Source organism: Electrophorus electricus, chromosome 24 (genome assembly GCF_041902795.1).
Source record: "Electrophorus electricus isolate QZ-2024a chromosome 24, ASM4190279v1, whole genome shotgun sequence".
Classification (NCBI taxonomy): Eukaryota; Metazoa; Chordata; class Actinopteri; order Gymnotiformes; family Gymnotidae; genus Electrophorus; species Electrophorus electricus.
The window spans coordinates 8069207-8089062 of NC_137520.1; the positions used below are offsets into that span (position 1 = coordinate 8069207).

General features: G+C 38.7%; 1 protein-coding gene across 1 annotated transcript; it reads right to left on the minus strand.

Annotated features, from left to right (window-relative positions):
• Positions 1-17156: 17156 nt before the first annotated feature.
• npbwr2b (neuropeptides B/W receptor 2b) lies at positions 17157-19011 on the minus strand. Its single transcript, XM_027021634.3, has 2 exons — positions 18936-19011; positions 17157-18608 (listed from the first exon to the last, which is right to left on the minus strand). The coding sequence occupies exon 2, from the start codon at positions 18480-18482 to the stop codon at positions 17469-17471; it is 1014 nt and encodes a 337-aa protein (XP_026877435.1). The 5' UTR covers positions 18483-18608; positions 18936-19011; the 3' UTR covers positions 17157-17468.
• Between the last annotated feature and the right edge of the window lie 845 nt (positions 19012-19856).

The following is a 19856-nucleotide window of genomic DNA, read 5'->3' on the forward strand; positions in this document are numbered from 1 at the left end:
GGATCAATGACGATCAATGACATTGATGAGTCTCTCAGGGATACCATCAGTGACGTGGCATAATACTTTGCACACTGATCTTTGGTTGTCACATCTTTGGTTGTCGGTTTGATCTGAGAACATCCCTGCCTCCTTCACTTGAATGGTAAAAGTCTTTTGTATGATGAATCTCAGTATCCTCAATCACTTTGTTCAGTGTTGTTTTAGAATGCAGTTACAAGCAACCCTCTTCCTTTATTTTTTCTCTTGTGCTGTGTCTTATTTGTTGATGCAGTCCTCGACATGTTCTTATAGGCAAATGTCATATTTGCTAAGCAGCAATCATGTTTTCTGATTACCTTAATTACATCAGTTCTACATTCTAGAATCTGCTTGGAAAATTGTCACAGTAGTAGTAGCTGCACAAACTAGACCACTTTCATAAAGTCCTCTTTCAGAATGTGCACTAAGACGTTTGCTTGTTTCTTTCTATTTGTGCATGTTGCTCCATGATTGGGTAATTGCAATTGTGCCATTTGATAAGATTTGGTGTGAATTTGTGCCTCTAAAACACACACAAGACATGAAGGACTCAAGACTCAGAATCAGAATAACCAAAATTTTCTGCTACTGCAAAAAACAGCCACACACACGTCCTGGTAAGAGTTTAAGATTTAACTATTTAACTGATAATTCAGGACTAAACTTCAGCTAAATAATTTACATGATTTTACATGTTATCCTTTTACATGTTATATTTTGGATTTGATTTGACATAACAGACATATTACACATGCACAAAAATTACTTTTACAAGTGTGTGTGGGTGTGTGCGCGTGCGTGTGTGTGTGTGTGTGTGTATGTGTGTGTGTGTGTGTGTGTGTGTGCGCGCGTGCGTGCGTGCGTGTGTGTGTGCGCGTGCGTGCGTGCGTGTGTGTGTGCGCGTGCGTGCGTGCGTGCGTGCGTGTGTGTGTGCGTGCGTGCGTGCGTGCGTGCGTGTGTGTTTGTGTGTGTGTGTGTGTGTGTGTGTGTGCGTGCACGTGCAATAAAAACTTTCACAGCCAACTTACATGCTGCTCCAGTTATAGCATACTTCCCTACTCTCCCTTCAAATCCTGGATTATACATTAACATTCTGGTCATGCCAGAAATCCTATTAGGTGTTTTGAGAATTGATTGCCAGTAAAGGATTTGTGTTATTATCTGCAGATGCTTTTAGCTTTGTATGCTGATTAAAGATCATGTGGTGGTGAGCAAAACAACTTAATGAATGTGTGACAGTTTGTTGGAGATGATATGTAAACATGAAAAACAAGCCAACAATACTAGCTGTATTATGAATTGCCCTAACCAAAATTTCACTATAAATAAAAAGTCAATTAATAATGCTATTTTGTGTTGTTTTGTGAAAATCCTCAAAAACATATTTGTATTTTCAGAAAAAAAGAATTACATTTTCTCCAACTTTTTCCAACGAGACTCCTCATTTTTGAGTGAATGCTGGATATTGGTGAATATTGACAACTTACCTTCTAAACGTCTTGTTAAGGTGAACATTTTCTTTTAAATGCTTTTAAACCCTCTTAAGCTTCAGGGGTTTCCATTACAGCCAGTATGTTCTCACACGCCACTCTTTTATTTCAAGATTTTTCTCTGTAGTTTTGGTACTTTGTTCACCCCTATGACTCTGTGACACGCCCGGGATGTTCTTTTGCTGTAGTGCATTGCTGATAAGCAACAAATCTACATTTCCCCAACAGTCCCTATCTTGCATCAATAGGAAGTTAAGTTTTGTCAGAAGGGGGGCTTGCTCTGAACTGCTTTTGTGTTCTCTTGTCTTTGGAATTTCTGAAACCTTTGTCAAGACTAGAATAAGTGCACATTCCCTGCCATCAATACAAAAGCATAAATTGATTGTCTGTCTGTCATGAACTGAGGGTTGTAAATGATCTTGCACAATTATGTATTCCCTTCTAAAACAATTGGTGTCGCAGTCCAAAATGGACATGTGCAAAATTCAGTCTGTGCAATCCTGACCTATACACCTTCTTGTGTATATTTTTGGAAGACACAGAATATCATCTCCTGCCTTCCTGCATTTTAAACTTCTCATTGTGTTTCTCTTCTCTATTATAGATCTTCTTTAGTCATCAGGTACTAATGTTTTTATTTATTTTTGTGGTAACTGAGTTTACTGCATTTTCTGGCATTTTACTGTCTATATTCATTCTCTGAAAATACTAAGCATTGATGGGGCATAATCTAAGAACACTGAATCCAAATTATCTCTCGGTCACATTCCCAAGGCAGTAAATCAGTGAACTCCTAGACATTATTCCCACAATGACATGCTTGTCTTTAGTTATTTCCTTTAGTAATGACATGCTAATAGATGAAATTAAAAGTTCCACTAAAGACTGCCTGGCATTAATTAATTGGTTTTAGGTTTCATTCTTGGGAATATTAAACAAAACAAAACCACTCCTTAAAAGAACTCTTTGTTCATTTAGTCACAATGGATCCAGTGCTCACAGGGAAAAGCTTCAAAAACATTAAAATACACATTCAAGTATCTGTCAGTCGCCCACTCAGTACGGCCACATCACATTCCTACAGGCTCACTGGCTCCCATTTGGCCTCGTGTCCATGCCTCAATGGAAGTCTATGGCAGTCGATAACCAAAGAAAACTTTCAATTTAAAAAAAAAAGAAAAAAAAAAAAGATTGGGATAACAGATCAAAAACAACATGCATGAACACAGTCCCACATGCACAGCAAATGAGCATGGATTACTTTATTTAATGAACAGACAGCTTCTGACCACAGGGCAACATCGTAACATGCACCAGCCCAGATATGTTTGTGTCATTGCTGTTTGTTTGTGGGGAAGTTGCTTAAAAACACACTATCCCTTAAGTTGGTTAAAATAACACATCTAATTTTTTAATTGCAAAAGATAGTATTACCACAAGAGCATAGTTCTATCATTACTGGCTTGTTTGTGATATAGGTTATCTAGTAAAAATGCTTTCAATCAGAATATCAAAAAAGGTGACTGACGTGTGAAGTACATTTGCCAGATCATTCAAAGTAGCAGTTAGAGACAAAAAGAAATGCTGTGGATTTTCAGTTTTATTCAGTCTTGTTCTTTTTGAAATTGCAGCTGGCATACATAGTTTGTCTGAAGAATGCAAAAATATGCTGAAATAACCATTTTTAGCTCTACCAGCCCTTTGGTCTAGCAGCCCTGACCAATGTGCCTAATACTTGGTGGCACTTCACTACATTCCCCAGAATCCTCTGGGGAGATCATCATCCCCTGAATACTAATATTATACACCTATTAACCTCAGGACAAGATCAGAGCATCAACCTTAGATGATCATGTGTACTGTATAACCGCAGTGTGAAGCCACTGAAAAGATCCAACATGTAGAAACATACCCTGCGCTTTCTACCAGAAGATATTTCATGATAGGTTAAAGTACTTGACTTATAATCAGAAGGTTGCTGGTTCAAGCCCCAGTGCTGCTAAGCTGCCACTGTTGGGCCCCTGAGTGAGACACTTAACCCTGAATTGCACAAGTTGTACTCAGTCATAATTGTAAGTTGCTTTAGATAAAAGCATCAGCTACAAGCAATAAATTTAGCCCCAATTTTTTATGTAGTGCCACTGCCAAGTCTTCTCATTTACCCTTAGAATGTCTTACAGATCTTACTAATGTCTTACAGATCTTACTGATCTTTCTTCATTTTTCAGCCCTAAAACGTTTGTTCAAACCTACTGATCTGTGGTGCTGTCACAAACAATGAATCCTGATCCAAGGATACTAAAGCCTCCTTGGCCCCCATAGGCCTGGAATGGATGGACTGATTGGGTGCTGTAAATCTCAGTGTGTGTTTGTGCCCAAAGCTAGATGTCTTACTACCCAACACATAGCAGGAGCACAGAGATTTGTGGGATAATACACACTCAAAAGGCACAGGGCACACAGATATTTCTTAGAAGCAACGTGGGACATTAGCTGTTGGGTGGATTGATTTCCTAAGGTGCAAAACTACATTGCTTTCTGTGTGACACAGTGGGGACACTGATTCTAATGCATCTTTTCTAGGCATTTTTCCTTATAATAAGGGGTATCATAAAGAGACTTATGAAATTTTTTACATTTCTCTATCTCTCTCTCTCTCTCTCTCTCTCTCTCTCTCTCTCTCTCTCTCGCTCTCTCTCTCTCGTACATACAGATGCAATAAATGGGATTTCATCTCTCATCTCTCATCTGTCATCTTTTACATGTAAATTTTACATGTTGCTTACTGAACTGGTTGTTTTTGTTCCGCACTCTCATTGACACTTAAATTAAACAGTGCCTTCTATGAATTGTAGAATGTCCGTTTAATTCAAGATATGTACGTCTATACTTAGTGCTATCCACATAGGACTGACTCACTTTTATACTTTTTATTTACTGATAAACTGAACAGCAAAGCCGAGCCATTTTCTCACTTGCTATTTCACATAATATGGTGTTCATATGGACTGTTTTAAGCTTGGGATGTATATGAGACTATTATAAAAGGTCACTTCACTCTATGGACTCACTGGTAGATCGGCTACTTGGGCAATAGGTCTTATTTGCACTCAACTCAATAAATGGTTTTGATATGGACCCATCAGGAACTTGTTCAGGCATGGTCTTCAGACAGAGTACTTATAGAACGGTGGATAATACGTGCTTCGATTGCAGGAGTCTCTTGTGAGTTAATAGAAGATAATTACTTGTTCTTGGCTTTTAATTAGCATGTGAGGATCTCAGTGTTGGGTACCGTAGCCCTCTACACGCTTGAGTATTTACATTTCATGCCTGGTTATTTAGAGCTACTACATTTCAGCTGAAGCAGGAACTTGCATCCAGCACTGCTCTCAGGATTTCATGAGGACGCTGTCTTCTGAAGCAGGCTGTTGGTGTGTCTCAGCAGGTCATGCCACCATGTTACATCAACTCTTCAGTGTTCAGGGCCTAGAGATCGAGGGGAGAAGGAGAAAGAGGTGATGGAGAAATCAGGTTTGGTCTGCTTCAGGCAGAGCTCACTTCCAGCAGAACTCATGCTGCTCGCCTGAGGGAGTGAACACATCGTTCCATTAGGTTTGTTTTTTTGTTTTGTTTTTTTTTGTTTCATGCAGCACTCTATTGTGCCGCTTCAGTGGTTGGGAACATTTCAGGTTCATTTATGGCTGTCCCTGATCTGTTCATAGTGAGGTCTGCCGAACGAATTGTCCTTATCTGGAAGAATAAGCAGTCAATTAAAAAAGTCAAGTAAAAGAACACTTTTGAAAAACAGTTTCAGTTCGTTTGAATAAAGTGAGAGTAGTCATTATACATTTATGTAACATTATGTGAACATCATTCCTACACAAATGTGTACCTTGTAAATCTTCTGTCTTGTCAATGTGTATCCTTCCTTGAGAAACTTTTTTTATTCTGTATACTTTTTGATCTTTATACTTCCAAAAAATATACCAGTGTGCAGCTCACACAGAAACACACACAGGACACCTTAATGCTCTCTATTTCTTTGGTTATCGCCGACAGACACATTCTCTCAGACAGGATGTGTGTCTCTCCAACAGTAAATCAATAACATTGATTTTATAAGAGTGCAGGCGCCAGGACATGATTGAGCTTTCTGATTGGTTCGCCCACATGTTTGAGTATCTGGCTTGATGAGATGGGTACCACATGGTCTTTAATTTGAGCAAAAGGTGACAGAGTACTAAAAATTTAATAGTAGTCATTTTTGGTGTTTGGCATATGGCATGAGGCTAAATTGAGTGTTACAGTGTCAACTGCTGCCAAGCTCTTTAGATTTAGTACATGACCTTCTGCATAATCATGGAACAAGGAAAATGCTGAAACCAAGACAAGATCAGATTAGACTTTGGGTTTAGGGGTTTTCTCTGTTGACAACTAAAAGGAAGGTTCTCTCACCCCAAACCCCAAGCCATTTTTTCCTCTTATGTATAGTGTTGACATTGTTTAAACTAATACATTGTTGTTAAAATTCTTTGTAAATATGGCCACTTAACAATATTATGCATTTACACGTGACTCAGTTATAGTAAATCATACAGTATCATTAGAGAGAATATAAGTCAACCAATTCAAAGTAGAGACAGAGAAGATCAATATAACTCCCATTATAACTCCCAATCCTCTATTATTAATTCTAATAGTTATATTATGTAGTTGTCATGGAAAGCTCGCCTCCCGCGAGTCACATGGTTTGGCCCGCCACGTGAAGCGAGAGGATCTTTTGTTTGCGGCCACGCCTGCACACACCTGCACCTTGTCTTGTCTTTATGTATATAAACCCTTGTCCTTGTGTGCAGGGTAGTGGTCATTGTACTTGTAGATGCTAATGTAGCGTATTAATGTTAATGTTAATGTTAAATGTGCTTCGCGTTGTTGTTAAATGTATCCATGTTTATTTCATGTTAACCATGTTGTGTTCATGTTCATCGTTCATAATACATGTAAGTGCCGTTGTCTTTATGTTTTAATTAAATGTTCAGCCATGCCAAGAGAGTCTGTGCATCCTGCTCCATGCCCTGCGGCACTCGGGCCAACACGTTACAGTAGTAACATAATTATACATTATTTATTGAGTGCTCCACATGGCAGTGCAATGGAACTGCATTGTTGATATTTGACTGCTATGTTCAGGGTAGCATGTCACTGATTCCTATTTACATATGCCCAGTACTGTGTACTGGACTAAATAATTGCACTGTCTACTCATTTTGTATTTGTCCTGTCCTGTATTTATTATTGTTTATTTAATGTTTATGTAATGACATTTTTGCACTATATTGGACTGTTTGCACTTGTGTAGCATGTTGTCTGTTGCACTGTTGTTTTGTGTTGCACCATGGTCCTGGAGGAACATTGTCTTGTTTTTGTTGTGTACTTGTATATATCTGAAATGACAATAAAACCTCTTTGAACTTTTAACTATTTGTTTGGTTTTCAACATAACCACACTTTGACGTAACAATCACAGAAAAAATAAGTAATGGTTTAGGCATTTACATTTTCGCACTTTCAATCAATACATCTTTGCATGGCCTGCCACATCTGGGATGTACCATTGAGATAGACCATGGGGGACACAAATCAAACGGTTACTTTGTGCATTGACATGCTAAATGTCATCTCGGGGAGAAAACAGAAAAAATATGTTTGACCCGAGCTGTGATCCACTGACAAATGCCGTGGGTCAAAATGTCAGAGTATCTTGGCGCTCTGTACAAAGAGTGCTTTTATGTGCGTCTTGGTACTTTGTACTCTTTACGTGACTATATATGAGATTCAAACAAAAATCTGAAATTTAAAGAATAAACGAAAAGGAAAAAGTCAAGCCAGGGTTTTAAACTGAATTCCCTCCCATATTCACTGAACTATTCCTGGATAATCTTGGCACTGTGGGCATTTTCCATTTGCAGATATGCTGCTGCAGCGATAGGATGTATATGGCAGTGGTGTTCAAATATCTTATTCCACTGAAATACTGCTAGTCTTCCATCTCAGGGGTCCAGTATCTTCCATCAACTCCCTACCCACACCCTCACGTTAGCAGCCTGTAATGTTGACACATGGCATGCTAAATGTAAGCACTTCACTATGGACTTCACTTCTATACTCATAGTCCTCTCACCAGTCAGAGAGTAAACACTGCATTGTGCTTTTTGTTGAGAGGAGTGCAACTCTGTAAGATTGTGAGCCAGGGTGACTTTTCTGTTATAGGACTGTTATATCAGTGTTGTACTGGACTGTCAATAACCATCTACTGATGTGCACACAGCATATCACACTTCTACCAGTTCATTCATCAAGACTTTTTTGGCCTGCTGTTTTATATTCTATGTGCATTGAACTATACTAGATACTGAAGGGAAACTGAAATTGAATAACCCAGAAAAATTAGGATTCTTGAAATACCTAAACCAGCATGTCATAGACTAAATGTGTATTTTTTGTTTATTTTCTTTTTTTTTCCACTGTAGACACCACCCATATTTGAGCTAAGGTTATTTGGAAATGAGAATCCTTCCCTGCAGCAATTTTTGGAAAATCTATAATTAACTATACTAATATTACATTATATCAGGTCATATTATTAATATTAACTACCACTTTCTTTCATCTGGTAATAATTAAGGTGTAATAAAATCTTATACAAATACTCTACCAAGTCTTTTAACCTTTAATACAGTTTTCGACGGATATATTAAGTGTTACTGCATTCTGTACTGGGTGCATAACAATGTTGCCTGTCAACTAACATTCTGGGTTAGTAACGTTTTTTATTTCTCATGTATTTTAGAGGTTTTTTTTTTTTTAGTTTACAATGGTTTGCCAAAGACAAAACAATGGTTTGTCTATTTCCTCTTAGTGTAGAAAGGAAAGGTGGTCAAGGATGATGAAAACGCTGATATGATCAAGTTTCATCTGTCGTCAGTAGCCATTTCAATTCTGAGGGTAGTGTTTTTGTTAAGGGTTAAGCATAAAACTGTTTAAGAAGATAATGGAACAGAAGCTTTTATTTCTCTTGCTAACAATACATACATAAAATATTTGTATTGCCACAACCATTCATTTTAATAAGCTGTATGCACAATGCAGCATATAACTGCTTAATAAATCTATATAACAAAGACATCTTACATTAGTAAGACATAAACACATTAGTAAGACAGAAACACATGCCTAGGTATCCTAGGTGATGTTCTTGTTGGCCTTTACCTACAGCCACTCTTAGTTCTGGCTTGGATCTGAGCCCTTAGGTCTTTTGGTCTTATGTGTAGTGGATTTAGATCAGGTAACTGACTAGTCAATAAAGCCTGCCTCGTTGCCCATGAAAAACGTATTGGCTGCCAGCAAAAAGAAACTCAAGTGACCTTCTAATGTTGGGCCTAAGTCATTTTTCAAAGTTACATCTTAAAATCAGTTGTTGTACATGTTGACATTTTGCACGTAGATTAATATGCATGACTGTCTTGTTTATATGCCTGTACATTTATTGGTCGAGCCATTTGATCTTTACCTCTATTGATGTCTTCTATCATATCGGCTATAGAATCCTCAGGACCCAGACATTGCCTCTTCCGCACGCTTACAAATAGAACGCTGAGCACACGCGCATGCATGTGCGCCATCTACTGTCATCTGCTTTTATTCTCTGAATTACTCATTAAGTAAAAATTATCATATTGTAAAAGCACAAATCAGCTAATGTACTTTTGACTGTGTTGGCGGTGTTTTTTAACGTCGCATTTAGATTACTGACAACACATGATTATAATGTCACACAATGAAAGTGGCTTAGAAGCGTAGCGGAGATAGGTACAGAAACGTTATGTTTTGTTGCCCTCTGCTGCTGCATGTGGGTAAGTTCTGGAAAATCTGGTTTATACGGGTTTTCGTCGCCAGTATCTCCCCAAAATATCCCGTGTCTTCTATTTGTGTTGAAACATAATGTAAAAATTAATTAAGAGCACAGTCTACAGTCTATTCATTAAGGGGTTTAACGCTTTTATGTAACATGGACGTATGAACAATGCTCGCAATGATGACCTAAGCTTTGCTTTTTAAATCCTTTAAAGGCTTAGGAAAAGTATTGCTGTAAATTGCCGCTGTCCATAAAAACAGAATAAAATTTCTAAGATATTAGTCTCGCTCGCAATCACAACTCTGAAAGTGCACGGCTAAAATCCCTTCCTTACCGCCAGGTGGCGCGTAAATAAGCGTGTGTGCGATACACATCATAGGATTCGAAGTTCACGCTCTATCTTGCTCTCCTCTCCTCTAAGTTTACGGAAATCTCCGTCTCTTCATATGAATCATCTGCCTTTTGTAACTCTAAAGTGTAGCTAACAGTGCGGCTCTGTTAAACCATAACCGAACACTATCGTAATGTGTCTGCAACGTTTGTTTTCCGTTTTAAGCACGATTTTTTAAAAACATATGCAGCAGTACTTTGATAATCCAACATGACAGTAAAGCATTAGGAATATATTGTAGCACGGAAGTAAAAAATACATTTCGAGGAACAGGCTCAACATTGCAATTCGCGGAGCCTTTAGAAAGACTTGCATAAAGCAAAGCAAAATAGTATTGACTTACAGGGAAAAATGAATGGTTAACAGACAGCAAACAGACCACAAAGACGGTAACACATTTCTTTCACAGTAAGGAAGACACAACTGAACTGAACTGACACAATCACAGACATGTTAAATGATGCATTTAAAACATAAAAAGCAAAATTACCAAAGTCTCACAGTTTCCTGAGAGTCCTCACCATGCTTGCAATTAGCCCACTCCCTAAATCCAGTGGTGGACACCACACAAGTCCCCAATCCTCCAGGCCGTAATCTCAGAGCAACAGGCACCCAACAGTCTGTTTTGAAGCTTGGACCCGATACACTACTTCACTTACACCCTATTTGATGGTGTAGGGGCCATCCCATGGTGAATGTGGTGACAATGTTCTTTGTCATGGCACAGTTTGCACATCCACGCCCACATCGCTGCCGAGAATGGCTGTTCCTGGCATCTTAATTTTGGTGACTAGTGTGACTAGTCTAGTCTAGTCTAGTGTGACTGCTACGGTTGCCCTTTCCCTGCCAAGTTCTGGTTACACCAGTGCACGTACAGCTTCATGTCAGTACAACAGTCCAGCCAGTAGAACCTCTGCCACAGTTGCCTCAGTGTTTTGCATACACTGAAGTGCCTCATGTAAACCAGCTACCAGTTTGCTAGGTACATCCACCCATCTTCTTTGTGATATGGTATAATGTTAAGATGTCAAGTATCCATCCAAGTCGGGATAAACTATAGCAATGAAGGAATGAACTTCAGTGGCAATAGCATTCAGAAAGACCATGCTGTTAAAATGTTCTTCAGGGACCCTAATGTGTGTCAGAAGAAAATTTCCCATATCATCACTCTGCCATGATTGGCCTATACTTCTAAGACTGAATGACTCCATAAATTCATGTTGCATACATCAGATCGGTTTATCAGCAACCACATGGTACAAAAGGACCCTAAAGTTTCTTACCCCACAACTTCTTTTATCTCTTCAAAGCCCCAGTTTTGATGTTCCTGTGAATTTTTGGTGTGGTCGTGCATAAAAATGCCAGGACAAGAGCCCGGGAAAGGCTAGATCCTGCATGCCTAGAGCCAATTGTCATGCTATGTTTACCATGACTCAGGTCACTTGTTTTTCTGAATTACTACTAAGGTCACAACATTTTGCTTGAAGTGCAGGTCTGTCTGATTTATACCTCACGCTGCAAATCATGTAGTGTATAACTTACTGAAAGTACAATATGTGTGAACATGCCAATCTCAAGATGATTTCAAAGATGTTCTGATGTTCCATTGCCAGGTCACGTTCTTGATCATGTGACCAGCCTCATCAGGGGGGTGAATACCTACCAATTTATGGCAGAGGCAATCAGGTACTGTTGCCATCCAGAAAATACCAGCAAACTCTGCAGCTTCCTGGGCAAGTTGTCCTACCACACTGTGAAGAACTTCACTGGTATCACTTATCCACTTCGTACCCTGACAAAGAGAGGCTCCCACTTTCAGTGATATTGAAACAGTTGAATTTTGTAATTGACCTTGCTAGCCACGAATTCAGACTAATGGCAAAAGCATTTAAAGCATTGGAAGACATCGTGGCTAAGAAGGGGCACCGACACACAGTGGGTAGGATGGCGAAGAGGTGAATGAATACTGAGTGGACTACAGCCGAGTGGACTTCACACAACTATTAAAAAAATCTGTGTGTATTAGAATCATGTGAACCCTGTGTGTTGAGGACCTAGGTAAACTAAATATTACTTTTCAGTATGTAAATTTCAGTGGCTGGTACTTGCTTAGAGGAGGAGCCAGGGCAAGTGGCTGGGCAAGTGTAGACTGAGGGCTACTCAGTGTCAGCCACACATCCGCCAACTTTAGCTTGCATGAATCGATCTGCAGATCAGACAGGTGACACATGGAATAGTTCTTAAAATTATATTTCCCCTTTTTAATCATGATTGTTGTTGGGAGAACTGACAGTGACCTCTTAACTGCTAAGAATTCCCAGCTTTATTCTGCAGTCTGCTTTCCATCCACTCTCTGCAGTGAGTGAGCCAGGCTGTCCTAAATATGGATTTTTGTACTGGTGCTTTAGGCACATATTCGTAGGAACTCCAGTGGGAACAATGTACTGCATTACTGAAGCATGAAATTCATTTGTTTTAAATGCTGTTCCACTGGCCAGTGGCAATTTGAGGTGACCCAAGAAACAGGATGTTTCGTACAGAGGTCCTTCATCACCTGCACAAACAAAAGTGCTTCTGAATTAGTGGGAGGAGGAACCAGTTCATATTAGAAAAAGTAGATGTTTAAATCATGTTGTTCCCTCATAAATTGTTATGTACAAAAGAACCATCAGGGAACCCAGTAAGGTACACTGATGGACTGTATTCCACAGCAGTCCATCAGTGTGTACTTGGCATGCCTGTGATGTCATCAGAAGACTTGAATTAATATTATGCTTATATAGTAGAGGTCAATGGACAGACCCTGGAGGTCTCCAGCTTTCAGAACATTCATGGTGGAGATAAGTTCCAAGTATGGCTATCTGGGGTCTGCAAATACAAAATCTGTTCACAGTGGGTGGTGCTTAGCTTGTCCAAGGACACCATGCTTAGTTACTATATTCAGGGTCATGACTGTATTGAATGGTGAACTAAATTCACTGAACAGCATAGGTTTAAGGGGTGCTAGATGTTTTGAACTTTGTGGATGGTTATGTTCTGAAAGGCTTTTGCATAGCAGAGAACCATATGTGTATTAGAATCATGAAACTGTGTCATGTAATGTTGACCTTCACATATAACCAAAAGGGCCTCTCTACATAATACATTATTATTAGAGCAAGTGCAATGAGGTGGCAACCGTTCAGGCATCTCATTATGGGTCGCATTGGCACTGGAACAATGGCATTTGTTATAATCTGGGTGAGGACTATAGCCTTGGGTCAGAAGAATACTGAACCATATATGAATAATACATGACCACAGTCATGTTTGGTAGTTTGTGTTTATGGTTATCAGAGATATTCTCATGGAATCTGGGAATGAGAAAAATCTGTTTGACTACATTTTTGCTGTGTTTGGTTCAAGCAAACCAAAAGCATTTAATATGTTCTGGCAGAAATTATTCTCAGGGTTTGTGGTTTGTGTCTTGCCTCTTAGTCAACGATTAGCACATTTGTTATGGTGTCATGGCATTATTACTAAAAATTATGTATATGATGGTCGATTCTGTTTGATACTTCCTGTTGCCGGAATTGAAGGATTTCAGTACAAGTTTTCAGCAAGGAGCATGACTCTCTACTCATCCACGATTTCTGATTGGCCAAAATTTGTTCCTGTGGTTGCAAAGACATCACATTTCCTAAATCACTGTTACTGCTGATGCATAAGTGTCCATAATAGAGTCTAACCCATGAGTGAGAGCTGCATTGGTATACAATATCAAAACAATGGTACAATTAAAGCATTGCACTTTCTGCATCCTCTGGTTCAATTCACTACAAAACTACAAAACAACTCACACAAACTTCCACTGTTGCAATTTGACATGCAAATGAATATCATTTTGGATCATAAGCATTAGGAAAAGAAGTAATGAAACCTCTATGTGAACTGTGAAGTATGAGTGCCACAATCTTGGTCAGTTATCAGATGATATCTATTTAACGTGTTAAAGCAAAATATAATAGAATGACAACTCTCTTCTTCCTAGGCTCCTACTTTTGGAATCTGGTATGTCTGTGGTATTCAAAGAAAAAGGCATTTTTAGAGCCAAGCCAATTAAGAAAATGTATTGATTGTCATGGCACACAAGTGTGCAGAGTAACAAAATGCTGGTTTTGTTTGTTTTGATAGTTGTAAAATATAATGGGATTATTGCATATCACTAATAAGCAACAAAAAGAGAATCTCACATGAAGTGGAATAAGTGCAGATAAATTTAATTACATTTTCCCATATTCATCCTTATGTCTACATATTTGGTGGATTTTAAATAGTGTTATTTGGGAGAGTTTTATGATGGTCTCACCATTCAGCTTCATGGTAAAGTTTTGAGGCTTTTCATGTCTGCAGTACTCAGTCAATCTGACAGCTGACTGACCTGTTTCTCTCTGTCTGGCTCATGGACCCTACTTCACTTACACCCTTCACTTACACCCTGTTGCTCTCTCTGTCTCTGTCTCTGTCTCTGTCTCTGTCTCTCTCTCTCTCTCTCTCTCTCTCTCTCTCTCTCTCTCTATCTCTCTCTCTTATTCTGTTGTTTATAACCTTTCTGCTGACAAGTAAAATAGATGAATACCCCAACTTGATGATGACCTGTTTCCTGTTTCAAGCTCCCTTTAAGATTTTTAGAGCAAGCACAAGAAACCGGGAATAACACAAATGCTTTCAACAGTCTGTGAAATATCAGTACCCTTTAGCAGAGTTTAATGTTCAATTAACATTTATTTACATTGCACTTATCACAACACAATGCAGCTTTACAGAAATCATTTGTACAGGGAGTCCAGAACCAGACCTATAATCAGCAAGCCAAGATGACAGAGGCAAGGAAAATATCTCTGGGAGCAAGAGGAAGAAAACCTAAGAGGAATCAAGGCTCAGAAGGGGATCCCATCAGGTTAGGCTGGTCTGAAGTGCAGACAAGCAGGAATTCTCCTTCAGGAGTGAGATGGCAACAGAAACAGGAATGAAAAGAGGTGCAGTTGTACAGCTTGTCAGAGAAAAACCACCCACGGAGAGGGTTAGCTCTCTTTGGAATGCACTGGACAGCGATATATGATTGACAGAGGGCAGCAGCATTAGCTGTAACTGGAGAGCCAGAATGTGACACAGACAAGAGGGCTTTGTGGGACATAAGTGCCCCCCACCCCCACTCCACCATCAACAAACCTGTGTGAACACATTAGAGCGACAGGACAACACCACCAATGTAACAGTTTACCATAATTCACTATGTCTATAAACTCCAAGGATTTCCGTCATCTATCCAATATGAAAGCTATTTTCCTAATTCTTAACTAAACAGATTTAGGGTGATTTGTGGACTTCTTTCCCTGCCGTCAGTTTTAATAATTCTGAGTACTGGAGATTCAGTACTTTGTGATCTAAGGAGGCATGATAGTGAGTAAATAGAAAAATAGAGCCCCTTATATGTTTTTCATATATTTCATATGCCCTTCTGGTTCTTGTAACCATGAAATCACTGCAGCTTGTTTAGACTCTTTCTAGAACATCCAGCTAGCAGTGTATTACTATCACACCATTCCAAGCTTGAGGAAATAAAAGCGTGACCCTTTTGGCATCACGTATGAATGGTGAATTTCTTAGCTTTGCAATATTTGAAAGAAGGCTATCGTAGTAATATTACCTACATATGTATCAAAGGATAGATTTTGTTTAACACTGTTGTTCCTTGTGCAACAGGAAAGCTGCCAAAATTTGGCATTAATTCTGGTAGTTTGTTTCTAGCATCTTTAGGACCAAGAAAGACTCCTGTTTTTTTCTGGGTTTAGTAGGAGGAAGTTACATGATATCCTGTATGCAGTCCTCAATCCTTTTAAATTGAAGTTTATCATTTAGACTCTGATACACACAATATATAATCATCTCAGCAGTGAGAACAAATGCAATGTTTACAAAATAACACCATCAACAGTGTTATTTGTAAAATATAAAGACTAGAGGTCAAAGCATTGAAGGATGCCATATTTTACTTTTGTCTGGATGGATGCTTCACTGTTTGCATTCACAAACTGATAGCATTCAGTGAGCTAGGACCTATACTAACAAAGGGCTTTTCCTATGAACAAAATAATGATCTCTAGCCTGCTTAGTACAATATGTTGTGTCAAATGCTACAAGCAGGTCAAGCAGAACCAAAGATATGTAACCTTAATCAGAGTATAGTAAAAATTTACCTGTCAACCTTTACCGAAAGATGTCTCGGTACCAAAATATGGCCAAAATCCCAACTAATTTTTTTAATCATGTGATTCTTATGAAAGTACAAGCTTAGCTACTGTGCTACAGCTGTCTCCCAAAATCTTAGATAGAAACACTCAATTAGAAATGGGTCTATAATTTGAATGCTCAGAGGTGTTGAGACTATAGACTTGTTTAGCCTGACTATAGACTTGTTTAGCCTGACCTTAAAAAGTGTAACACAACTTCTCATTTTGTGCCACAATAATGACTGCTCTGTGGCTCAACTGTGTTAATGTTAATAGTGTGAGGTGCTTTGACACATTACAAGAATAACTCTTGTTGATTTAGAATTTTACTGTAAATTTGTATTTTGAATTTCCCTCCTCTAAGTGAAATTCAGTTGCTCCTAGGATATAAAGTGTAAAGTGTACATATATACCTGCATGCTATAAAATGCAACATGCGTATAGTTAAAGGGTCTCTACAAAGATTTAAAGCCTTTCATGAATTGTGAACTATTTAAAAATGAAATGTAATATTTATTTACTTATTATCTACGCAATAATCCAAATGAAACCGAATAGTTTTTTAATCAATTTTATTTACAACATAAATCTCAAAGCCAAGTATTTGTATGCTTCACTTTCTGAAAGTCCGCTAAATTATTATCCACTCAGTTATATCTGCCATGTCAAGTTTTTAAATTATTCCAGTGTTTCCAAGTATTTTGATAAAGACAGTTCCAAGTATTTAGTAATTATCCTTCCCATAATTTGAAGGGAATGTATATTTGTCAAACATGATGCAACATCGTCTATTTACTGAGACAACACTTGGCAGCAAATGATTTGTTTTGACAAGCAGGCCTGTACAAAAAAAAAAAAGAAAAAAAAAGAAAAAAAGAATTTTATATATATATATATATATATATATATATATATATATATATATATATATATATATATAAAATTCTATATATAATTCTCTCTCTCTCTCTCTCTCTCTCTCTCTCTCTCTCTCTCTCTCTCTCTCTCTCTCTCTCTCTATATATATATATATATATATATATATATATATATAGTCACGGGAACATCTCCCCTCTTCTAATAAACAAAAAGGGCTGACGACTGCGTATTTTGTTCAGATAATATGTTACAGCTTTATAGTATGTTGATGTAATACTTGTAGCTTAATTGCTGTGGATACGTTATTAAATACCCTTTTAGCGGGAGATGTTCACTTCATTGGCACAAGAGGGAGACAAATGCTCATGTTAGATTTAAGCGACCTAGACGTTCTCCAATTTTGACGTGCATATCCTGAGACTGCGTTACACATCCAGCCATGAAATATTACTTTCGAAGACACAGACCCGCAACAATCTTCCATAAAGCTGGTACATTTAAGCAGTCCGACATTCTAACATCTTCTTAAAGGCTTTTCTGAAGCTGTCGTCCAAGAAGGCATAGAGGAACGGATTTAGGCAGGAGTTCGCGTAGCTCAGGCTTGTGATGAAGTAAGAAATTCCAATCAGAAGCGGTGTAATTCGTAGATCCGTGGTTAGAGCTACGATGGTGCTGAGGTGGAACGGGGTCCAACAGAACAGACAAACGGCAAGAACTATAAACACCATTACGGTCACTTTCTTTTTAGCTTTGTCCAGTGCCTTTGCGTTGCTGTTCAACCTCATGTTTCGCAGTTTGTACAACATCATAGTGTAGAGTATGCAAATCGTGGATACGGGAATAGCAAAGCCCAGTATGAGGGTGTAAATCCGGCTTGCCTTGAACCATGAACCTTCGGGGCTGGGGAAACTTAAAACACAACTTTTTCGCGCAGAATCTTCTGGGCTAATGTAGACTCCTGCGAACACCGTGAAGGGTACCACGATAAGAATTACCAGCACCCAAACGCACAGACTTACGATCTTGGCAGCCCTGTACGTGCGATACGGCATGCGCTTCGAGCGCACTGTAGCCAGAACTACCAGGTATCGGTCAATGCTCATAACAGTTAGAAAATATATACTTGAGAAAATATTGTAGTGGTCAATACTTAAGATAATTTTGCAAAGCACTTCACCAAAAGGCCAGTAGTGTAAAAGATGCTCAGCAATGTTGATGGGTAAAACTAACGTGAAGAGATCATCAGCAATTGCCAAGTTCAAAATAAACATGTTAGTGACAGTCTTCATTTTGGGCGCTTTCAGTATTACATAAATTACCGCTGTGTTGCCAGTCAGTCCCACTGCACATATGATGGAGTAAATAACTGGGAGTACCACATACAGATCTGCATTAAAGTCCGAAGGCGGGGTACAATTTAAATCAGTCCGGTTAAGAGAACCGTAGTAATAAAAGTCCACGCTCAAGTTGCATTGTGGGTTCGTGTTGGTGGGGTTTGAAATGTTACCCATATTGTAAAAAATATGCCTTCAGATGTTTACTTCTTTACTTCATTAAATCTCGCTGCTGTCTCTCAAATCTGTGCCTCGAATTTTAAGGGTTTGAGGTCGTTAATGTATCACTGCGCATGACGAAACCTGGAAGAAACAAGCGAAAGCCATCAATTGCCTCGCAAACATTGCAATGTAATAAAGTTACTGGGCTGGATTTCACTTTGGTAACCTAAACTATTTAATTTCACAGAACATTCAGAAAATAAATTTTGCAAAACGCAAAATGTGCATTTCCAACCACAGCGCATCTCAACATATTTCATATATATTAACAAACACTTATTTAAAAACAAACCCAGTCGGCTCGTACTTTTGATTGACTTTTTCTTATAATCAAAGCGAGGCATAAACACGCTAAATCAATTCGCATTATGTTACGAATGGCTTTTTAGTTAAAACTACGTTTCTTACCGTTTAAGACAGACTTTTGCGTGCGCGCCGTCCCTGTTCTACAGGCAGGCAGCGCGTCTTCTTCTCTTCCAAGCAACTTGAAGAATGAAGCGCAACTAGGTTACGTCACTACCGTCGGCACGTTTTCTCTCTTCTGGATGCTTACCGTGTATTTCCCTTTTTTTTTCAGAATTATGATTCACCTAGGGTACGTGAATATAGGTTTTTTAAACGGGACTCACGCTTGCGTATTTAATGGACCAGACGCATTAAAATGTAATAAGGATCATAGTGCTAAAGATCAGCATTTTTTTCTACAGTTTTGCATTTAATCCAGTTTTTCATATCTGAAGCATATCTAAGTTCTGATATCTAAATTCATGAACACAGTATAATGAAACACATAGACAGGTTTAAAGATGGTGGACTCTCATCTGGTAAGTTTGGCAATTTATTACTAACTCATTCATTTTTTTCTATAGAAAAAGTCTTATATGGTCATTAGATAATTTAAGAGCCTAGTAGTTTTCATTAAGTAATGAATATAATTCATGTTGAGCCCTGTCAAGATATAATGGAACTACACGTTCATTACTATCCCAGTCATGTCTAAGAGGACATTTTGTTCAGATGTAAATACGTTAGGCGGCTGTAAACTTCTAGAAAAACTGAAGACTTAGAAGCAATAGTGCTATTAATACACCCAGTGCATGCAAGAGCACATATGGACAAGCACTGCTATTTTGCCCTTGAAGAACTCAATTAAAAGTCACAGTTTAGAACTGCAGGTGTCACGGAACTCAGAGCTCGCCTCCCGCGAGGCACGTGGCCAGCCACGTGCAGTGGGAGGATCTTCGTTAGGGGCCACGACTGCACACACCTGCGCCTCGTTTCATCTGTGTATTTAAAGCCACGTCAGGGTGTGCAGCGTCGTTGGTCATT

Bases quoted from the DNA above. Each gene is read 5' to 3' on its own strand.
- npbwr2b (XM_027021634.3), bottom strand. From the start codon at position 18,482: ATGGGTAACATTTCAAACCCCACCAACACGAACCCACAATGCAACTTG.